Here is a 22,967-nt window from a genome sequence, read left to right as displayed (position 1 = left end):
GATTTTTTGGTTTACATCTTATCCTTCCTGAAGCCCCACATCTAGTCACTGAAATGTTCTAGAACTTTTTCCTTAGTTCAGCTAAAACCAGCATCTTGTCACATGACCATGAACGAATAGGATACCGGACACACTGAAGGGTGAGGAGTAAAGTTTATTGGACAAAAAGGAAAAGGAAAAAGAGAAAAACTGTCAGCAAAGTGAGAGGGACTCCTGTTAACAGACCCCCACCTCACGTATTGATGAACACCAGGTCACCACATAGCAACTGAAGAGTCTAGGCTCCTCCCCTGCCAAGAGGTGTGAATTTCCCTGCCTCCACCTCCTTTTCCCAGTGCACAGGTGGGTATTACTCAGAGAGAAACAGTCAGGAAAGGGCGGGCTTCATCTGAAACCAGCCATCTGGTTTTTCAGCCTTCTTGCTGTTTTAGGCTTGAAGGCAGAGTTTCGCCCAGGACCATAGACTGTCTCCGGTCTCTATCACTCAAAATGAGAAAAGGTCCCTTGGCTATCTCCTGTCTCTGTCACTCAAAATGATAAAGGAACAGTCTTTTTAACAAATGGATTGGAGAATACTGAATATCCAAATGATAAAAAATAAAGTTGAACCTTAGCACAAACATGAACTTAAAATGAAGTAAGACTTATTTTTCATAGCTATTGTAAATAATTTTTTCTTGAATTTCTATTTCAGATGGCTTATTCTTGGCATGTAAAAATGCTCCTAGTAATTTTTGTATGTTAATTTGGTATTCTGCCACTTTACTGAATTTCTTTATTAATTCTCAAGATTTTTAGTATAGTATTTAAGTTTTGCTATATAGACAATTACGTGATCTGCAAACACAGACAATTTGACTTTCTCCTCCTTTATTTGGATGTCTTTTATGTCTTTGGATGTCTTTTATGTCTTTCTCTTTCATGTATGATCTGGCTGGGACTTCCAGTACTCTGTTGAATAAAAGTGATAAAAGCAGATATCACTGTCTTCTTTCAGGTCTTAAATAAAAAGCTTTCTTCTTTTTCGGTTCAGTGTGATATCAGCTATTGATTTGTCATATTTTGCCTTAACTGCGTTGAGGTACATATCATCTAGACCTAATTTGTTTTGTTCAGTTGTTTTAATCACAAAACCATGTTAAATTTTTCCAAATACTTCTTCTGCATCTAGAATAAAAAGTAAAGGTGTCTAGCAGTAAACTTAATTGAAAAGATAAACACTGTCTACACTATAAATTATAAAACATTGATGAAGAAACTGAAAACATAAAAAATTTGAGAGTTTTTTGCTCATGAATTATAAAAAATTTTGTTACAATGGCTATGCTACTCAAGGTAATTTACAGATTCAATGCAAACTCTAAAAATACCAATGACATTTTTTCACAGAAATGGAAAAAACAGGCCTAAAATTTATGGGGAACCAAGAAAAAAAAAAAAAACACCTTCCCAAATAGTCAAAGTAATCTTGTGAAAAAATAACAAAACTGAAAGTATCAAACTGTCTGACTTCAAAATATACTGCAAAGCTATAACAAGCAAAACAGCATGATACTGGCATAGAAAACAGACACAGAGACCAAAGTATTCAGTGATACCAGTAATAAATTCATAAACATAGAGACAAATAATTTTTAAGTTGTTTAGAACACATGTAAAAAAGACAACATTTTCAATGAATGGTGCTAGGAAAATTGATTTTTTTTAAATACAGAGGAATACAACAAGGTGCCTACCTGTTACCATATTAAAACAACTTAATTAAAAATAAATAGAAGATTTGAATGTAAAACTTAAACTCATAAAACTGTTTGAATAAAACAGAAAAATTCTTTCTCCAATAGGACAGGGAAAAAAAAATTTAAATAAGACCTCAAAAGCACAGGCAACAAAAGCAAAAGCAGAGAAGTGAAATTACCAGAATTAAAAAAAAAATACATAGCAAAAATAACAGAGTGAAGAGGCAACTTACAGTGTGAGAGAATATATTTGCAAAATATATGACAAGGGATAAACATACAGAACATATAACTTAACAGCAAAAATAACACACAATTTAGTAATACGCAAGAGACCTTAAGTGACATTTTTCCAAAGAAGACATACAAATGGCCAAGTACATGCAAAGATGCTCAACATTATTATTAGAAAAATGCAAATCAGTCATAATAAGATACCAAACCACTCCAGTTAAAATGACTATAATCAGAAATGATACGTGCCTGGCCCTTTCAACAGAAGGCATTGTGACATAGCTCTGGTCCTATCATTTATGTGACATGACTCTCCTCTTCTGCCTGGACACTGCCCACAAGGGGCATTGTGCCATACAGTTGAGCATAGCCCCGAAGTTATGTGACTTTTCTGCCAGGAACTTGCCTACAAGGAGAACATTGGAACATTTCTGCCTCAGCATTTAGGTTATATGGCTGTCATGCCTTTCATTACCACAGAGTAAATTTTGACATTTACCTAGGCAGAGCTCACAGGCATGATAATGACTCTCATATGTGGACCCCACAAGTAGGAGTAATTTTGACTCTTGTAACTTGCTTTAGAAACGTAAGTGATGTCTTAGATCTCTTTCTGGCAAAAAGGTTACAGAAGATTATAACAGCCTCAGATAATTTGCAGCCCTTGGCTTGTACAGAGAGTGTCAGAACAGAACCCAGCAGAAAGGAGAAATTGTGAGTCTCATATGTACACCCAGCTGACTGTAAGGACTGTCACCATCTTACATACATGAAGCCAACTGTCACACATGAAAAGAGGACATGTGTGGTATTGTAAATCTCATCTCGAATATTCTCTCAGTGTGACTGTGATATAAATCTTTGCCAAGCATCTGTGTGATTTGACTCTCCAAACTGGTTCCAGCCCATATATACGGGATTGTGATCTCTACCTGGGCCAACTTCTAGATAATGTGACTCTCCTGCCTGGGCCCTTCTCTCAGTAAGGGTTGTGACATATCACTGGATCTAACACCCAGGTGATGTTACATTCTTGCCTGGACCATGCACAGAGACATCATTGTGACATATCACTGTGTCCACCACTTAGGTGATGTAACTCTCCTCTCCGGAATGGACACTGAATACGGAGTGGTAGTGACATCTTCCTAGGCCAGACACACAGGTATTGGTACTCTTTTGCCAGGGCTATGTTTCAAGGAGGGCATTGTGACATATCTCTGGACCTATCACCGAGGTGATATGACTCAATGCTTGGGCCTCACCGACATAGAACATTGTGACATAAAAGCTAAACCTGCACCAAAGGTGATGTAACTCTCTCACCTTGGTCCTGTCCTAAGGGAGCCCTGCAACATATCTCAGGACCCAGCACTCAGGTGATGTGACTCTTCTGCCTGGTTTCTGCCCATGTGTTAGACTGTGACATATACCTAAAGAAGTGCCTAGGTGATATGACTCTCCTATTCTTCCTGAGTCCTGCCTACTGGGGACATTGGAATATGTCTCTGAGCCCATGACCTAAGTGATAGGACTCTCCCCTTCTGCCAGGGCCTTTAAAATGGTGGGGTTTTGAAATATTCCTGAGCCCAGCATTTAGGTCATCTGACTCTACTCTTTTATCTGAACCATGTCAAAGGGAAATTTTGACCTATTGCACCCAGATGATGTTACTCTTCTGCCAGAGTCCTGAATAAAGAGGGAATTATTGCATACTGGTGGGCCCAGCACCATGATGATGCTACTGTCCTGCCTGTGCCAGAGCCATAGAGAGTATTTTGAAATATCTTCAGCCCATTCTGTAGGTGTTTTGGCTCTCATCACTTGGCTAAGTTTTTCCACATGTGGAATTGTGTCATATTATTGGGTCCAGCACACAGTTAATGTGACCCTCCTTCTTAGGTTCTGCCTAGAGAGGGCATTGTGACACATTGCTTGCCACATCACCTAAGTGATGTTACTCTTTTTCTTAATTTTTTGCCCACAAATGGGATTATGACATATACCTTGCTTCAGTCCACAGGCATGGTGGTCAAACTTATACTGGGATGCAGCCAATTTTGCCTCTCATTGCTAGGCTTAGGGCAATAGGTAAAATCCTCGGTTGCATATTTGTGCAAAGCTCACAGAAGTTTACAACACTGATTCATATTGTATAAACTCCTCAGGTGGTACAGAGAGCTTCATAACAAGGCCCAGCAAAAAGTTAAGATTATGACTGTCAATTACACACTCAAGTGAAAGTAACAGTTGTCACCATCCCACATTTAAAAAGCCCACTGTTGAGGTACTGAGTCTAACAATTGAAAAGAGTACAAAGATGGAATTGTGACTCTCATATGTGGATCTGGCCACAGGTGCAATCGTGACTCTTTTTTGAACCCAGCTCACAGGGATAAAAATGGGTCTCATTCCTGAACTCAGCCTGAAAGAGAGATGTTGACTATCATGTCTATGTTTAAGGCGATATATAAGATTGTGAGTCCATATGAGCATGTGGGCCTTAGAGTAGTTTGCAACTCTCATGCATGCCGTATAAAGCCTTCTGATGTTGTAGAGGATGTCATACGATGGCCCAGCACACACGTGACATTGTGACTCTCATATACCCACCTAGCTAACGGTTAAAGGTGTCACCCTCAAAGATGAGGAGATTGTGTCATATCACTGGGCCTAGTACCCAGCTGTGAAAACTTTTGCTTAAATTGTTTCCCATGTGTGCATTGGGACATATTGTTGGGTCAGAATCATAATAATGTGACTCTTCTGCCTGGGCCCTGCCAACAAGGGATATTATCACATATCTCTGAGCCTATCAGCTATGTGATTTGCCTACTTTTCCTGTGCTTTGCCCCCAAGGAACATTGTGACATCGCTGGACATAGCATCTAGGAAATGTGTCTCTTCTCTCCTGCTTAGGTCCTGCCCACTAAAGGAATTGTGACATACCACTGAGGGCAAAACCTAGGTAATGCAACTCTCCTCTTTATTCTGGAGTCTGCCAAAACAGGGGATTGTTACATATTGCTGAGCCCAGCAGCTAGGTGATGTGACTCTCCTCTTCTTCTTCAGCCCTGTCTACAGTGGACATGGTACCATATGACTTGAGGCTGTATCCAGGTGATGTGAATCTTCTGACTTGGCCCTGCCTGCAAAGGAAATTATAATGTATCCTGAGCTCAGAATCCAGGAGATGAGACTCTCCTGCCTCTTTTCTGCCCACAGGTGAAATTGTGACTTATACCTACGTTCAGCTCACATGCACAAATATAACTATTATACCTGGACCCAGAAAGGAGAGATATTTGGACTCTTATAGCCAGTCCTATGGCCATAAGTAAAGTAAAGGGTCCCCTGTTTGTATAAAGCTCACAGAGGATTATGACACTCAGGCACATCATATAAAGCCTGAGTGGTACAAAGAGTGTCATAGCAGGGAACAGCAACCAGGTGCGATTGTGACCCTTGGATGCTCACCCAGCTGACCCGATTGTCATTCTCTCACAAGAACAGGGCCTACATATAAGGTACTAAAACTCACACAAAAGAGCAATTGAAGGTTGAAATTGTTCCTCTCGTACACAGATCTGACCCACAGGTGGTTTGGTGATGCATATTCAGCACACCTGTGAGGTTGGGGCTCCCCTACTGGAACACAATCTTCAGGTGGGATTGGGCATCTTATACATGGATCTTGCCCATTGTTGAGATTGTGACTCCTCTGCTTTGACCCAACTCACAGGAGGTGTTGACTCACATACATGAAGCCAGGACTTGAGTGGGACTGTGAAACTTATTTCTGAATATTTCCAAGTGTGTGATTAGGACATAAAAGTTAGCCCAGCTCCTGAATAATTGACTCTCCTTTTTAGGCCATGACCATAGATGAAATTTTGACATACATGGACCATACACCTAAGCAAAGGTGCCTGGGCCTGCCTACAAAGGGCACTTTTACATATTACTAGGACCAGCACGCAGGTGATGTGAATTATTTGCCTGATCCCTGCTTACAAAAAGTATTGTGGCTTATATCTAGGTCCATCATGTAAGTGATGTGACTCCCTTCTACTGCCTTGTCCCTGCACTTATGCTGCATTGTGACACATAACTGGGTACTGCACCCAGGTGATGTGACTCTCCTTTTTGGGTTCTTCCAACAGGAAGCTTTGTAACCTAGGTGATGTTTCTCCACTTTTGCCTGGGCCTTGACCACAGGGAAGATTTTGACACATTGCTGGGCCCAGCACCAATGTGAGGTCACCCTCCTGCCTTGGTACTGCACATAAGGGCCATTGTGACATATATCTAGACCAATTGCCTAGGTGAGGTGAGTCTCCTCTCTTGCCTAAGTCCTGAACAAAGTGGGGATTTAGATGTATCACTGGAAGCAGCATCCAGGTGATGTGATTCTTCTGCCAGGTTCTTGCCCATAAAGAGGATTGTGACATCTCACTGGACCCACACCCACCCAGGCGATGTGACTTTTCTGCTTTCTCCTTGCCCACAGGTGATATTGCACCATAAACCTGAGACCAGTATTCATACCTGAAGCCAGGACATGTTCAGAATGGTGACTCTCATCTCTGGGCCTTTCCACAGGTGTTTTTGTGACATATACCTTTGCCCAGCTCCTGAGTGATTTAATAACTCTTCCTAGGTCTAGCACACACATGAGATTTTGACATATACCAGGGCCAGGCTCCTTAGTGATTTGACTCTCTTGTTTTAACAGTGTCCTCAGGGGGGATTGTAGCATACCTTTATACCCAGCATCTAGGTTACATGATTCTCCTCTCCTGCCTGAACCCTGCTTCCTGTGGAGATTGTAGCATTTCTAAGCACTGCTTCCAAATGATATGACTTTCTTGCCTGAACCCTGTTCGCATGAGGCATTGTGACGTATCTCTGGGCCCATAATTTAAGTGACATGAATTTCCTATCCTGCCTGGACACTGCCCACAAGAGGCATTGTGCCTCAGAGCTGGGCCTAGCACCCATGTTATGCGAATTTTCTGCCAGGGCCTTGCCTACAAGGATAATATTGGAATATTTCTGGCCCAGCATTTAGGTGATGTGGCTGTCCTGTCTGTCTCAATACCACAGAGGGGATTGTGACATATACCTAGGCACAGCTCACAGGCATGATAATGACTGTCATATGTGGACCCAGCCAGTAGGAAAATTTGGACTCTCATAACTAGGTTTAGGGACAGGAGTGATATCCTGGATCTTTTTCTGGTAAAAAGGTCACAGAAGACTATAATACCCACACATATTTTATAAAGCTTTTGGATTGTATAGAGTGTCATAACAGGGCCCAGTACACAGGTGAAATTGTGAGTCTCGTATGCACACCCAGCTGACAGTAAAGACTGTTACTCTCTCACATGAATGAAACCAACTGTCATATATATAAACAGGACGTGTATGGTATAGTAAATCTTTTTCCTGAAATTTTCTGCCGTGTGATTGTCATATAAGTTTTTGCCAAGCACTTGTGTGATTTGACTCTGCAGACTAATTCCAGCCCACACAAGGGATTGTGATATCTACCTGCACCAGCCTTTATGTGATGTAACTCTTTTTCCTGGACTCTTCTATCAGTAAGGATTGTGACATATCACTGGATCTAGCACCCAGGTGATGTTACATTCTTGCCTGCAACATGATGACTGAAATCATTGTGACATATCACTGTGTCCACCACTTAGGTGATGTAGCTCTCCTCTCTCGAATAAGCCCTGCACACAGGGAGAATAATGACATCTATCTAGGTGAGGCAGAGAAATGATGGTATTCTTTTGCCTGGGTCATTCCCCAAGGAGGGTGTTGTGACATATCTCTGAGCATATTACCTAGGTGATGTGACACCCTGCTTGGGCCCTGTCCACATGGAGCATTGTGACATAAGGGTGGAACCTGAAGTTAGGCAATGTAACTCTCTTGCCTGGGCCTTGTCCTAAGGTAGCCTGTGACATACCTCAAGACCCAGCACCCAGGTGATGTGACTCTTCTGCCTGGTTTCTGCCCACATGTTACATTGTGACGTACATCTAGAGAAGCACCTAGGTGATACAACTTCCCTTTTCTGCTTGAGCCCTGCCTACTGGGGACATTGGGACATATCTCTGAGCCTATGAGCTAAGTGATGTGACTCTCTTCTTCCACCTGGGCCTTTACAATGGGGGAATTGTGACATACTGCTGAGTCCAGCACTTAGGTAATGTGACTCTCCTCTTTCCTGAACCATGCCCACAAAAGGGGAATTTAACATATTGCTGGGCCCAGCACCCAGATGATGTCACTCTTCTGCCTGGGTCCTGCGTAAAGAGGGAATTATGACATATTGCTAGTCCCAGCACCCTGATGATGTGACTCTCCTGCATGTGCTGGAGCCACAGAAGGTATTTTGACATATCTTGGGCCCATTCTGTAGGTTTTTTGTCTTTTATCTGTTGGCTGGGTTTTTTCCACATGTGGAATTGTGTCCTATTGCTAGGTCCAGCACCCAGTTAATGTTACCCTCCTTCCTAGGGCCTGCCTAGAGAGGGCATTGTAACATGTTGCTTGGGACAGCACCTAAAGGATATTACCCCCCTGCCTAGTATTTTGCCCACAAATGGGATTATGACATATACCGTGCTTCAGTTCCCAGGATTGATGACTAAACTTATACCGAGATTCAACCAACAGGAGATATTTGCCTCTCATAGCAAGGCTTAGGACAATAGGTAAGGTTCTGAGTTGCATATTTGTACAAAGCTCACACAGTTTAAAACATGAACATGTATTGTATAAACTTTTTGGGTGGTACAGAGAGTTTCATAACAGGGCCCAGCTAAATGTTAAGATTGTGACTTTCACCACCTCTTATGATAGTGTTTGTTTTTCTTGTGCATTTGATTCACATCTTTAACCATTGTTTTCAGAGCTCCTGCTTGCTTTCAGATGGAGGCTACTCAGAGACAGTACTTTCCTCCCATGGGCCCAGGCTTTACTCACCTCCACTGTGAGGCTAAAGACAAAAGTGCTACAGAGCTCAGAGGCTGCTTTTAGAGAGGGTTTATATGTACAAAACCAAGTCTTGTTGTGTGGATTGATCTAAATTACATTTTGAATTTATTTTCTCTCTCAATACTTGTAAACCTGGTGTTTGTAAAATAATATCTGTGCCTTTTTTGGTGGTGGCCATACATTCCAGAAAGTTTGTATTTCTTTCCATATAGATTTTCAGAGTTGCTATTGCTTGCTTTGGTTGCAATGATCTAACATATGAAGGTGAGCTTTTGTTATTGGTGATTTGGTGTTGTGTTTTAACTAATTTCAATTCTCACAGTGTTAATCATAATTCCAAGAAGACTATGTTATGATAATATTTATGGACTTTGAAAATCTAACAAAAAGTCCCCTTTTCAGCAGCAAGTAAACATTAATTTTTAAAGGTTAATGGTTTTAGAAACTTGGACTAAACAACAGTCTGATTATTGTTGTTGAAATATATCCCAAGTATTATTATTATAGCAGCTGTCCATGCTCAGTTTTGTGTCTATATAATCATATCTTTATGTAATATTTTTATCTATAACTTTAAAATTTTTTTCTTATATTTTTCTCATTTTTCCAAACAGTGCAGGCATATTTTTGGATATATTACACAAAATGTATGACAAAATTCTAAATATTTATAAGAAGAGGTTGGCTTCCTGACCATTGTAAGTTTGTATTTATTATCTCCATTTTAAATTGAATTATACATTTCCGGGTAAAGTCCTGTAATTATTTTTTTAAAATATTTGCAATGTTTTTGTCAGATAAATAAAAACTAATAGTTTGAGTATCAGATTTCCTTCCTACAGTTTAAGTTGTGTAATGTCCTCTATAGTAAATAGCATCTTTTTAAAGAATACAGTTTGCTGACTTTTACACATAGATACAGCAATGAAAGCACCATCATATTCCAGATTCAAGATAATAAACACACGCCTCCCTCTCCAAGCTTTTCTCCTCCCCCTTTCTAATTCATCTGTCCTTCTCCCTCCATTCTATTATCCTTACCCTGAGCTGCCATTTCATGTAATGCAATCATACAGGACAGGTATTTTTGTTGTTGTGGATTCTGTAAAGTCAGCAGAATCATTTTCACATTGATCCACATTGTTTTAAATATTAATAGTTTGTTCTTTTTTATTACTAAGTAAAATTCTTTTGTATGGTCACGTGACAGTGTGTCTATCCTCTACCTTAGAAAGAGACATGAGGCTTAATTTTTCCTTTTGGTCTTTGTCCTGAAAACCAAAACCCAGAAAGCAGCACCTCTGCAAGATTTCTCTGTGTCTCCTTGCATTTTGCAACTCCATGATCAATTGACAGGGAAAACATCCAATTGATATTGTGTTTAAAATTGTTCAAACATGTAGAACATTAATAATAATTATTTTGGAACTCATGTTAAAAGGAAAAATTACTGACATGAGACAAGTGAGTTTTGCAATTACCGTCAACATTTTATTATAAAAATGTTCATACGTACAGCACTGATTTGTTAACATTTTAATGAACATGACTTAACACATATCTACCCATCTTTCCATTCCTCCATCCACTCATCACCCCATCTTATTTTAGATATATTTCCAACTAAATTGGAGACATCAACATACTTCATGCTGAATAGTTTAGCAAGACTAATGTTAACTGGAATTCAGTATTTTTTTAAATAAAATTTTCTTCTAAGGAACAATGACACAGAAGAAAATATACAAATCTTAAGTGTGAGTTTACTAACTTTGAAACCAGCATACCTTCACCCCCTTTCTAGATCTACAATATAATGTCACCCCAGAAAGTAAACTCTCCTCTTCCCAGCCAATCCCTTTCTCATCATAGGTTAATTTTGCTTAATCTGGAATTTCACGTATATAGATGCAGGCCATGACATAGATTCTCTTTTCTGTCTACCATATTCTGCTCAACACAATGTTTCTGAAATTATTCCCATTGTTGCATGTATTTCTAATTCTTTCAATTTAGGACTCAGCATATGTTTAGTCCTACCTATTGAATGGCTATCTCTGTTTAATTCACCATCTTGAAAGAAATATTTAAAATTAAGATGTTTCCAAGGACATACAATTAAATCCTGAGCAAGCTATGTAAGAATCTTATCAGAAGCCATTATCATTATGAATATTGGGTTTTTTAAAAAAAATCAGGGAAAAGATTTATTAGCATAAGAATTATTTAAAAAACTGCCATTAACATTATGAAAATTAAATAGGTTGGTGTTCATTTAATAGAATGTCAACAGAGTTTTTGGTTAAAAATAAGTTTTTTTCCTTTGTGTTCTTTATCAGAAATGAAGTATGAAGTTTCACCACTTAAATAGAAAATTATTTCTAAACTTTTCTGCCTTATAGTTCTATAGTATGGGTGGAAGGAAAGCTTCTACTCTCTTCTCTAAAGGTTCACTGCAGTAATAAACTGACAACAGACAGCTTAACAGGAGAAGAAAAACATGCAACCTTATTAATAGGCATAAACATAGGAGCCAGCCAAAAAATGAGACTGCAAGAAGAGCCAGATTCTTGATGCTTAAAGAGCACCCTCTTCTCAGGGGAGAGGGAGATGAAGATACAGGTAACTTAGAGGAGCACCACTTGATTTTTCAGGGGAAATGAAAGAACTCAAGGAACAAACAATTGGCCTGAGACAAAGTTCCTCTGAGATTGTAGGGAAGAGGCGACAAACTGCAGGAAGGTAAAAAAAGAACTGCATTGCATCTCATGAGGAAGAGAAAATCCTCCAAATAATAACTAAGAAGTGTGTCTGGACAGGGTAATAAGTGATCATTTCAAATGACATTATTCAAAGTGCATGTTCCCGTTGCAATTGGAGAGAGATCAGTATGTCAAAAGTCTGTACTTGGTAAGAATTTGGCTGCTAAGTTGTGCCATAATTTGGCTTTTAAGCCTTTTGTTTATTGGATAAACTGAGCTCTACATTTTCTCTTGCTGTTCATTATAGTAAGAGTGTCTGGGTGTCTGGGGGCTGAACCTTCTTCTGAACAATGATCTATAAAAATATACTAATACCACAGTGATTTTTTATATTCAAAGGAAGAGGAAGTATGTTTTATATTTACAACCCACATCATTTAGCACTGCCCCTCAAGATGTGTAGAAAACAGAAAATAAATATGTAAGTTATAAAGATATCTATGCACATTAAACAGTCTCTATCCCACTTACTTCTGAACAGAGAATTTTCACTGTAAATTGGAGAAAGTTTTTTATTGTACCACTTTTTAAATATTCCATTAAGAAAAGTTCAGTCGAGCAGTTTGACTTGGACATCTTTGCACCTTCTCATCTTTCTCCTTGTCATCTAGTCATCTATCCCATTATCTTCTAAGCAGGGAGGTTGTGGGTGACTCACAGTGTTTCATCACTTCTCATTTCTTCATGTGTTTGACATTTCTCCTAGCCCTGAACTGGGCCAGCTACTTTTCCCATGAAACCAAGCAGTGGCTGTGGGATAGATGTAGTTGCTCTTTCATCTTTTTAGATCACCCATTGTTTCTATCAAAATCCTAGTACAGTTTTTGTTTCTGTTGTGTGTGCAGAAATCAGAAAAAAATTTCTACGAAGAACTTGAAAGATGCTATTTCAATAAATACCTCAGGAATTTCAGAGGTATATAACCTGCATCTGTGATAGGATTTACATTGCATCTTGCCTATGATGAAAACAAATATTTCATGTCTTAGAAGATTAAGATCATACAATATCTATATGGAATTCCTTGTGGGAATTCATTAATTAGTGAGAATGTTTTGTGTTAGGTTTAAACCAGCCTCAGTGAAGCTGGCTGTCAGGGAAGGGAAAGTGGACTCTGAGCAGAGTGGAAACAGAAGATGCTCTGCTGCAGATCAGGAAAAAGCAGGGGGTGAAATGTTACAAATTCTAGAATTCAGGGAACTGAAGGTAATTCCTTCCTTTTCAAATTACCATCTAATTGAGGTAATTCTTTTCTTCTTACTCAGAGAACTGAAGGTAATTACTTCCTTTTCAAATTACCATCTGATGATCTAATTGAGGTCAGATCTAATGGTGGGAACTGCAGTCACTCAGCTACAAATTTTAAATGCAATGGGAATAATTGGATCCCGAGGTGGCAGGGACCAAGTGGTGACACTCAGCCATCAAAGGCAAGGTGGGTGTAGTTACCATAATGGACAGCAGAGGCAAAATGGCAGTCAGAATAGTCTGACTTGTGTAGAGCTCTGGCATTGGCTAATTAAACACGGTGTTCCTAGAAGTGAAACTGATAGGATGCCTACTGCATTCTTACTTAATTTATATAAGGAGAAAACTTCTAGGGCAAATGGACAAATGACTAATTTGAATTATAAAAACAGAGAATCATGGCGCCTCAATCAATTTCCAGACTTGAGCCAGTTTACAGACCCAGAACCTCTTGAATGAAAGGGAGGCCGGGTTGTCTTGAGGGGGGACTCCACTACATTACCGACAATTTAAGCAGTGAATCTTTCTCCCATCCTTCTCCAAGGACACCTCCGGCCCTTTACCAGGGTAACTGTGCATTTGGGAAAGGAAAATGTCCAGACATTTTGGGGACTACTGGACACTGGCTCTGAGCTGATGTTAATTCCAGGGGATCCAAAACATCATTGTGGCCTTCAGTTAAAGTAGGGGCTTCTGGCCTCCCAGAATATTAGGGTGAATTTATATTTTTTTGTAGGATTCGATGGTGCAAGTCTTGTAGGCCAGAAACATCTTCCTGACGCTACTCCCCACCTTCTGTCCTGGCATCCTTCCCCCTGTGGAAGGAGGAACTTTTCTCTTATGTTCTTTCCAGTCCCTCCCTGACAGGGAAGCCTGGAGACTAGGGTGTCTGCTTTCCACTGCAGCCACAAAGTATCAGGGTGCCAGCTAGGAGGCGGCCTCCTGGGGTGCTCTTGCGAAGGTGCTTGGTAGGAGCATCTGCTGTGCTCTGCTCTGTGGACTTTGATCCTCCTGGGCAGAGGACATTGGCGGCGCCAAGGGGCCAGCAGGCAGCCCTGCATCCTGGCCCTGTCCTGGCTGGCAGTTGTGGTGTGACTGACTACCACCTAAGGTACCCAGGAAAGAAGGGGGGCCAGGGCCTGGTCATGGGGTCACCTATTGTTCTTTGAACTTCCATTGGCAGGGTGCATGTTTTACTGAAAACTGTTGGTGTGGAGTGCACCTTCCTTGCATGAGGTGGGGGGCTAGGTGCTGGGTGCCATGGTGAACCCAGAAAAAAGGCAGGTGTCCTTCTCCCACTGTTACTTTTTTTTTTTTTTAGGAGGAGTGTCACTCTGTCACCCAGGCTGGAGTGCAGTGGTGTGGTCTTGGTTCACTGCAACCTCTGCCTCCCGGGTTCAAGCGATTCTCCTGCCTCAGCCTCCTGAGTAGCTGAGACTACCGGCGCATGCCACCATGCCCGGCTAATTTTAGTATTTTTAGTAGAGAGGGGTTTCACCACGTTGGCCAGGCTGGTCTCCAACTCTTGACCTCAAGTGACCCGCCCACCTCAGCCTCCCAAAGTGCTGAGATTACAGGCTTGAGCCACCGCCCCCGCCACGCTGGAACAATTTGTCGCTGGTTGCGGGGCTTCCCTTCCTCCTGTCATACCGGCCCACAGTCTAGTGTGGCTACCTCTGCCCCTAGCAACAGCCTTTGCCGGGGGGCGGGGCCCTCGCCCCCTCCCCACTCTTAGAAAACTGCGACCCTAATGTTTACTAAGAAGCAGGGGTGAGGTCCTTCCCGTCGCCGACTCCCTCCCTGGGAAGCGGCATGTTTTCTGAGCCAAGGACGCATTGAGGATGTGACCCACTCCCCGGCTGGGGCTTGGCGGCGGATCCCACTGCTCAGCGGGGCGCTATCCTTTCCAGGAAGGGAGGAGACTTACCCAGCACAGAACACACTTGCCAGCGGGCCGCTTGGCAGGTGCCATGTGCTGCTGGCGACCCTTGTCAGCTTTGCATTAGTCAGGTTATGTAGAGAAGGAAAGAAAATTTCCCTGCTTAGCCGATTTGTCCTCCCTCTCTGCTTATTGCTTAGGAGATAGAACCGAAATCCAGATCCGCCGTAGCAATTCACATTCCATTACAAAACTCTGCGCAGCTTCCGAGCTAGCACCAGCACGTACTTGGGGAACATTGGAGGGATTTTCTTCTTCTTTTGTGGGTGGTGATGATCGTGGTTGCAGAGAGAGATAGAAGGGTGAATAAAAAATATAACTATTTGATAGGTTGAAAAACCTGTCCGGGATTTTTATTAATAGAAAATTGATCTCTCGTTTTTAAGAGTTTAAATTTAAGCTTAGCCCTTTCAAAGTCAATGGAAACAAAGTGCCTGTTGAATAAGGATGCTGAAAATAGTGAGAAATTTCTGTCTTAACTTAAAATGATTTCTGCAAAGGCAGAGTTTTCAGTGCACCCACAAATATTTGAGAGGGTTTTTGTTGTTGTTGTTGTTTTGTTGTTTTGTTTTTTTTTTTTTTTTTGACAGAGTTGCGCTCTGTCGCCCAGGCTGGAGTGCAGTGGTGCGATCTCGACTCACTGCAATCTCTGCCTTCTGGGTTCAAGTGATTCTCCTGCCTTAGCCTCCCAAGTAGCTGGGACTACAGGTGCATGAGAGGGCTCCCCCGCCGCCCGACCCGGATACATACTTGTCTCTAAATCTGTGCACGATTATTCTGAAGGAAGTTTAATAGAAGTGGAAGGTGAGGGAAAGAGAACTGCAAAGAGAAGGATGTGATTGTGTTTCATTTTTTCACACTCGTCAAAAGCATCCTCTAGATTTGGTGCTTTTGAAAAAGCACTTGAAATTAGGCAGGCACAGTTTTGAAGCCATAGTTTAATTAGGGAGTCTGAGGTTAGAGACCAAAGTCTTGGCTAAAACCTCTTTGAAAAAACAAAAATCACTTAGTTCAGTGCTACATTCAAGATTCCACAGAACTTCTGCAGGAATGGGTATGAATTCCTTCAAAAGGATCCTGTGCTCCATTTCAGGTACATGAAGTTACACTGTCTTATCATTCTTAAAAATATGGCTAAACTGGTTGCATATTAGGGTGTCTTGTTTTTTAAAGGATTCGCTGGATGTGTGATACTTTAAAAAATGCCACCGATGCTATATATACTGGTATATAGAATGTCATTCTCTGAGGTTTTCTTTTATTTTTTATTTTTACTCTAGATATTAATTTTAATTACTTTGCAGCAACATAATTTAGTACCAAATGTTGAACAAGTACCCATTATAATGGCTAAACTGTGAAGTCAAAGTCACTATTATTTGTATCTGACCAGCTATACAAAACTCATTAATTTTTCTCTTGACAAAATGTAGTAAAAATCGGAAACAATAAAGAAGATACTACTCATTAAAAGTCATGTTTACTAATCTAACACCATAATTCCAGTCTTAGGACCTCCCATGCAGTTAGAAAGGGAGTATGGGAAGAGGTGAGTATATTGGAAATGTAGGGTAGTTCTCAAATTGGGGCCCCATTTTGCTTGCGCTAAAGCAAAAAACACAGAGTCTAGCAAAGAAGAGGAGCGCTGAGGCTGGAGATAAAAACAAAAGCTTTTAGTTCAGATGGTAAAGGAGGCCCTCAAGAGCAGTAGAATCAGCATATCCCGAAGGCAGTGCTGGAGGCAGTCTCATGAACTAGGGAGTTTCTTCTTGGCATCCAAGTCCTTTTTAATTTCTTCAAGATTTTTAGCCAGGTTTGGTATGTCATAGTTCTGAGCCAGATATATTCCAACCACGTTGCCCAATGTAAATCCAAGCAGGAACTGGAGCATGATGTCAGTGGGGAGGGCGAGGAGGGCGCTAAGGACTGCTGCAGCTCCGCGGGCCCGGCCGAGCCTGCCTCCCCATGCGCCGGGGTAGGAACCCTCTCTGGGGTTTTCTAGATACCATTTTATCTCTCATCAGAAATTCACACTCTAAGCCCTTACAGCAGACACGTGTTTGTTATGTGATGGGAACATGAATCTCACTGAGCTGGTACAGGTGCTGCACCCATTCCTAACTTGTTACACCATCCAACAAGTGACCTTTTGATGAAAGGATCTTTTATTTTAAGTTTCTTCAGGCATACTCCTGAGGTCTTATTTGCATCTGACACAGGTACACCATGTGGCCTTTATCTAAAGCATGTTTTTCTTTTTTAAGAGAAAAAATAAGTCTTACCTTATTAGTCCTGCATTTGATCAATAGCTGTTTATTGGCTACCTGGTGTATGCCAGGCACTATACAACATAGGTGCACTGGTAATAAATGCAACTGCCCTACATCAGTGGTCTCCAACCCCTGGGCCACAGACTGGTATAAAGATAAGACAGTTGCTAGTCTCATAGATGATATGTCACATTGAAAGAGACTCATCCAGCCATGAAGAGGTTATTTATATCTGTGTTAACTGCTAAAAGTTAAGTATGTGCTGGGATGCAGGTGAAGGAAGGCATCCCGTGGAAGTGACATTTTAACTAATATCTGAGGGATGGGTGACAGGAGGTAAAGAATGCTTCCGAGAACAGCTGGTACAGAAGCCCTGAGGTTGAAAAGGTGGATGTGTCCAGGGAAGTGAGAGAAGTACAGTGTGTTTGGAACAAGAAAAAAACACTGAATGAAGTAAATGACAGGAATGGTGAAGAAGGTAGGGACTAGAGCAGGCTTGTAAGAACTCTGGAAAGCTGTGAAAAGTGTTGGGCCAAAAAGCAGCATGATGATCAGCTGGGTGCAGTGGCTTAAGCCTGTAATCCCAGCACTTTGAGAGGCCGAGGCAGACGGATCAGCTGAGGTCGGGAGTTTGAGACCAGCCTGACCAACACAGAAAAACCCCATCGATACTAAAAATACAAAATTAGCCAGGCATGGTGGCGCATGCTTGTAATCCCAGCTACTTAGGAGACTGAGGCAGGAGAATCACTTGAACCCGGGAGGCAGAAGTTGTGGTGAGCCAAGATCATGCCATCGCACTCCAGCCTGGGCAACAAGAGGGAAATTGCACCTTAAAAAAAAAAAAAAAGCAGCATGATGAGATTTACATGTTAAGGACTATTTTTACCCAGAGTAGAAAATGGACCTTGTAAGAGGAAATAATAATTGGCCTTCTCTTTGGAAGCTCAGTTAGAAGGCTAGTTTATGAAAACTTTGAAAAGCAGTGGTGGCTTAGAGCATTGAGGCAGTAAAGATGGGAGGTCAGATGGATTTGATATAAGAGGTAGGAAAAGCTTGCTAATGGAATGGTGTTGAGAAGTGCTGGATGACTTTCTGATCTTGGCTTTTATAGCTGGGTGGATGCTGATGCCTCACTGATATTGGAATGCTGGATTAAGCAATGTTTATGAACAGGGCATGTTCCCTACCCTTTAAAGAGTTATGTACATGTTTTTTATGTTTTTAGCTTTTTCTTTACTTGTAATGTGTTTTAGTTGGTTAAAAATTATGTACCTGGCATGGATGAAGCATGAAAAGTACTTATGTAACAGAGAAAAATCAATGTTATTATCTTACCTGTTAAAATAACTAAATGGTTTCCTCCTACCCACTTCTTTTTCTTCTAATTTCTTGATACTAAGAGGCAAAGAAAAGATTTCTTATAGATTGCCTGAGCTTTTGAATAATTTTCTTTTCTTTTTTTTTTGGCACCTAAATGATGAAAAACTTTATCCTGCATCAAGGTATCTGGAAAATGAAGCTGCATTTGGGGCACATTATAGATGAGGAATGATCCATATATGATGAGTATAAAACTCTATTATAGAATTATTTCTTAGCTAGTACCAGATACTACAAATTACAAATGCTTAAGTAAAAGTAAAATATCATTTGCCATACTAAAAGGCTATAAGTGAAATATAATAGAATTTAAACCAGCAGATATAAATGCAGCACCTATGTGTATATTTTTTTAAAATCAAATATTGGGGGAAAAAATCAAATATCGAGAAAAGCTCTGGCCTTAAACACATCACACCTGAAATCCAACCAGAAAGCCAGTCCATGATTTTAGTAATTTTAATTCATTGTATGAAAAAAAATTATGAATGCTAGGTGAATCCAGTGACAAAAAGGGCACTTTTTTGATTAAAACTACAAAAGAAACTTGTTTTCTGAGAACATTAAGGAAAACATTTTAAATCATTTTCAAAATGTCTAATTGATATGATCTTCAGAAAAACATATCTAATCTGTATAGAAATTCATCTTGAAATAAGAATGAGGCAGAGTGATTTCTTTAAAGGGATATATAGCCTTCAGGTCAGTGTAACATGACTGTGATCATCTTACAAACAAAACTCAAAGTCAATTCAGAGAGTAGTGTGGCCTTGGAGACCACCCACACCCAACACAATTGTACATACTGGACTTTGCTATCCAGTTAAGGAGTGAGCAAATGAGTTCAGTATCAAAGGTCATGTTTTCACAGTCATTCAAATTATATCCCAAAAACTTTTCTTGTATTCTCTACCTTTTGACTTTTTTTAAAAAAGAACTGATTGCAGAATATACAGAAATCCTGCTATACTTTATATACTACTTTAGGCAGAGTCTAATTTTTTTAAAATTTATCATTGCTTAAAAATCTTCGAAATAGCTTAGTGAGGCTCATGACAGTGCCAGCCACAGGGAGATGTAGCCTTTTGTTGCCTTTAAACACTGTCACACCATCTATGACTGTCCCATTGGTCTGAAGTATACTGGCAAACTAAGCATCCTGTAAGACAAGCTAAAGCTTGCTTTTTGCCAATCAGTTGAAAGTCCTGCATCTCTTCAATGATGCACTTTCTCTAGGTATTAAGGGTCAAAAACACACAGCATTTATTACGCATTCAATCATGTAGCTAAACAAAAAACTGAAGTCTCCTAAAGCCATTTAAACCAGCCATTCCAAAACCTCCTGCCACCACTTTGTTAGTACCATCAAAAACTTTTTCAACTATAAATGAAAGAATAAATGGTATTGCTGCTCTCCAGATATTCGGCACTGCTCCATATCTTTGAACATTTGATTTTTTAACTAATAACTGTGTCAAAAGCCTCAAAAAACCCTGAAATTAATTTTCCAGCTTTACTGTCACCAGCCAGAAGTAAAATTCTTAATTTGCCTGTTAGCTGATTCTGTTACATTTTAAATTTATTTTTTAAAAAATGATTGGACTTCTATCGTTATAAAGTATATAAAATTTTCAAAAATTAAGGAACTGTTGCCGGAAGTCAGGGACCCAAGATGGAGGGACTGGCTGAAACCATGGCAGAAGAACATAAATTGTGAAGATTTCACAGACCTTTATTAGTTCCCCAAATTAATACTTTTATAATTTCCTATGCCTGTCTTTACTGCAATCTCTGAACAAAAATTTTGAAGATTTCATGGACACTTATCACTTCCCCAATCAATACCCTTGTGATTTCCTATGTCTTTAATCTCTTAATCTCATCATCTTCATAAGCTGAGGAGGATGTACGTCACCTCAGGACCCTGTGATGATTGCGTTAACTGCACAAATTGTTTGTACAGCATGTGTGTTTGAACAATATGAAATCTGGGCACCTTGAAAAAAGAACAGGATAACAGCAATGTTCAGGGAACAAGAGAGATAACCTTAAACTCTTGACTGCTGGTGAGCTGGGTGGAACAGAGCCATATTTCTCTTCTTTCAAAGCAAATGGGAGAAATACCACTGAATTCTTTTTCTCAGCAAGGAACATCCCTGAGAAAGAAAATGTGTCCCTGAGGGTAGGCCTCTAAAATGGCCACTTTGGAGGTGGCTGTCTTTTATGGTCATAGCTGTAGGGATGAAATAAGCCCCAGTCTCCCGTAGCACTCCCAGGCTTATTAGGATGAGGCAATTCCCGCCTAATAAATTTTGGTCGGACCGGTTGTCTGCTCTCAAACCCTGTTTCCTGATAAGATGTTATCAATGACAATGCCTGCCCGAAACTTCATTAGCAATTTTAATTTCGCCCCAGTCCTGTGGTCCTGTGATCTCACCCTGCCTCCATTTACCTTGTGATATCTTATTACCTTGTGAAGCATGTGATCTCTGTGACCCACACCCTATTCATACACTCCCTCCCATTTTGAAAATCACTAATAAAAAATTGTTGGTTTTACAGCTCAGGGGGCATCACAGAACCTGCTGACATGTGATGTCTCACCCGGGCACCTAGCTTTAAAATTTCTCTGTTTTGTACTCTGTCCCTTTATTTCTCATACCAGCTGACACTTAGGGAAAATAGAAAAGAACCTACATGAAATATCGGGGGTGAATTTCGCCCAATAGGGACAATTTTGCTTTTCATTGTATTACTGAATACCTGAGGTAGTTGAATAAAAATGCATGTTTAATACACCTGCCAACACCATTCAGCACTTCCCTTAGGTTACTCATGTCAGTGTTAGGTAAAAATAAAACTGAGAACAGTTTTTCTATGCTAATGACTTAACATTTAAGTTCGTGTGATAATTATTCTGATCCAATTTTAACAATTGAATTTAGGAGCAATCTATTTGATGAATTTAGTGAAAGCATCACTAAGCCAATTTCTGGAATTATGGGGGAATATTAAGAATTAGAATATCTGTTATACTGTGAGACTACAACAAAGGGAAGTGCAGAGCTCTTCTCTTTCCCTCCCTCCCCCACCCTCTTTTTGTTTTGTTTTAAAGCTGGGTGTCATACATTTCAGAGAGCATAAAGTATACATTCTCACAGAGACAGGAGTTCAAAAGTTGCCTGGTCCTCAGAAACAACTGGCTAGGTAAAAACTTGTGCATGTGATTCTGGATAGGGGGTCAGCACCCGTCTGTTGGTTAAGCAATCTGTCTTTGGTTTGGCATCTGCCTCTGTGGTGGGCTGTTTCCTGAGTCTTTACTTCCATCTTGACTGAGGTGGTCCACTTTGCAGAGCCTTCTGTTGTGCTGTTTTACCTGAGTCAGAATTGCCTGAATTTTTCTCTGAGCAACCTGGCAAGCATAGAAGTGACCAGTTATTTTGACAACCACTTGGTCATTCTCATCAGGTGTCTGGTCATGAGGGACAACAACTTCTGCACTTGGCAAATTCTGAAGTTTATTCACCATTTTGCCTCCTTTTCCAATAACTCCGCCAGCAACAAAGGATGACACTGTGATATAAGCTTCAAGTTTAACCTCTTCTTTAGGACTAACAAAATTTTCTTCTTTAGTTTTTCCATAAATTCTTCCCTGAGCCTTGAACTGAGCCTCTGGTGGTCCAGTGATCATTACCATCCTCACTTTAGCATCTGGTGCTTCTGCTGGAGCAATGTTAATTGAAGCTCCGGCAAAGCGAGAAAGCTGCTTGATGTGCTTGGCCCTGCTTGCCGATGATGACACCGACTGATAGAGCCTGGATAAACAGATGAACAGTCTCCGTTTCTGATTGCTCAAACTGCGGGTAGGTAGGAGTCATGGCTGAAGGCTGCCCTGAGGTGGGAGGTGGCATCCCTGAAGTGGGTGGGAACAGACCCAAGGCGTTCAGATTTAATCCAGGAATTAAATGTGCTTGAAGATCCATAGAAGCAATATCATTTTCATATGACTCCCTTATTTGCTTCATGATCTCTTCCTCAGCTTTGGCACATGCCTCAACATTGCCTTTAACTGTAATGGTGCATTCTGGATTATACAGCGTCAATTCCTGAAAGCACCTTGATGGCCTTGAGGGCCCAGCTCTCCTCTGGGTAGTCCATGAACGCATAGCCAGTCTTCACCAGGAAGGATCCCGACACTGGGATCTTGGCGTCCTTGAAGATACTTTCTAGGTCCAAGGGGGCGGCGTTCTCATGGAGGTTTCTGATATACAGTTTGTTCATTGTGAAGAATGGTTGTTTAAAAAAATTAACGAGAAGAACGAGAAATTAAAACCACCCACGGTGATGGATGGATCCAGCTGGTTTTGTTGCTCTC

The 22,967-nt window shown here is 40.7% G+C and overlaps 1 protein-coding gene and 1 pseudogene across 1 annotated transcript; both read right to left on the bottom strand.

Annotated features, from left to right (window-relative positions):
- Window positions 1–16,667: 16,667 nt before the first annotated feature.
- On the bottom strand, window positions 16,668–16,924 carry LOC101141893 (short transmembrane mitochondrial protein 1-like). The gene has a single exon (XM_055392502.2). The coding sequence runs from the start codon at window positions 16,828–16,830 to the stop codon at window positions 16,687–16,689; it is 144 nt and encodes a 47-aa protein (XP_055248477.1). The 5' UTR covers window positions 16,831–16,924; the 3' UTR covers window positions 16,668–16,686.
- A 4,764-nt stretch (window positions 16,925–21,688) lies between these two features.
- LOC101143377 (insulin-like growth factor 2 mRNA-binding protein 3) lies at window positions 21,689–22,758 on the bottom strand (annotated as a pseudogene).
- Window positions 22,759–22,967: the final 209 nt, after the last annotated feature.

Source organism: Gorilla gorilla, chromosome 6, assembly GCF_029281585.2.
Source record: "Gorilla gorilla gorilla isolate KB3781 chromosome 6, NHGRI_mGorGor1-v2.1_pri, whole genome shotgun sequence".
NCBI classification, from domain to species: Eukaryota; Metazoa; Chordata; class Mammalia; order Primates; family Hominidae; genus Gorilla; species Gorilla gorilla.
This window is presented reverse-complemented; position numbering and strand designations above follow the sequence as displayed.

Coding starts and splice junctions, on each gene's coding strand:
- LOC101141893 (XM_055392502.2), bottom strand. CDS start 16,830: ATGCTCCAGTTCCTGCTTGGATTTACATTGGGCAACGTGGTTGGAATA.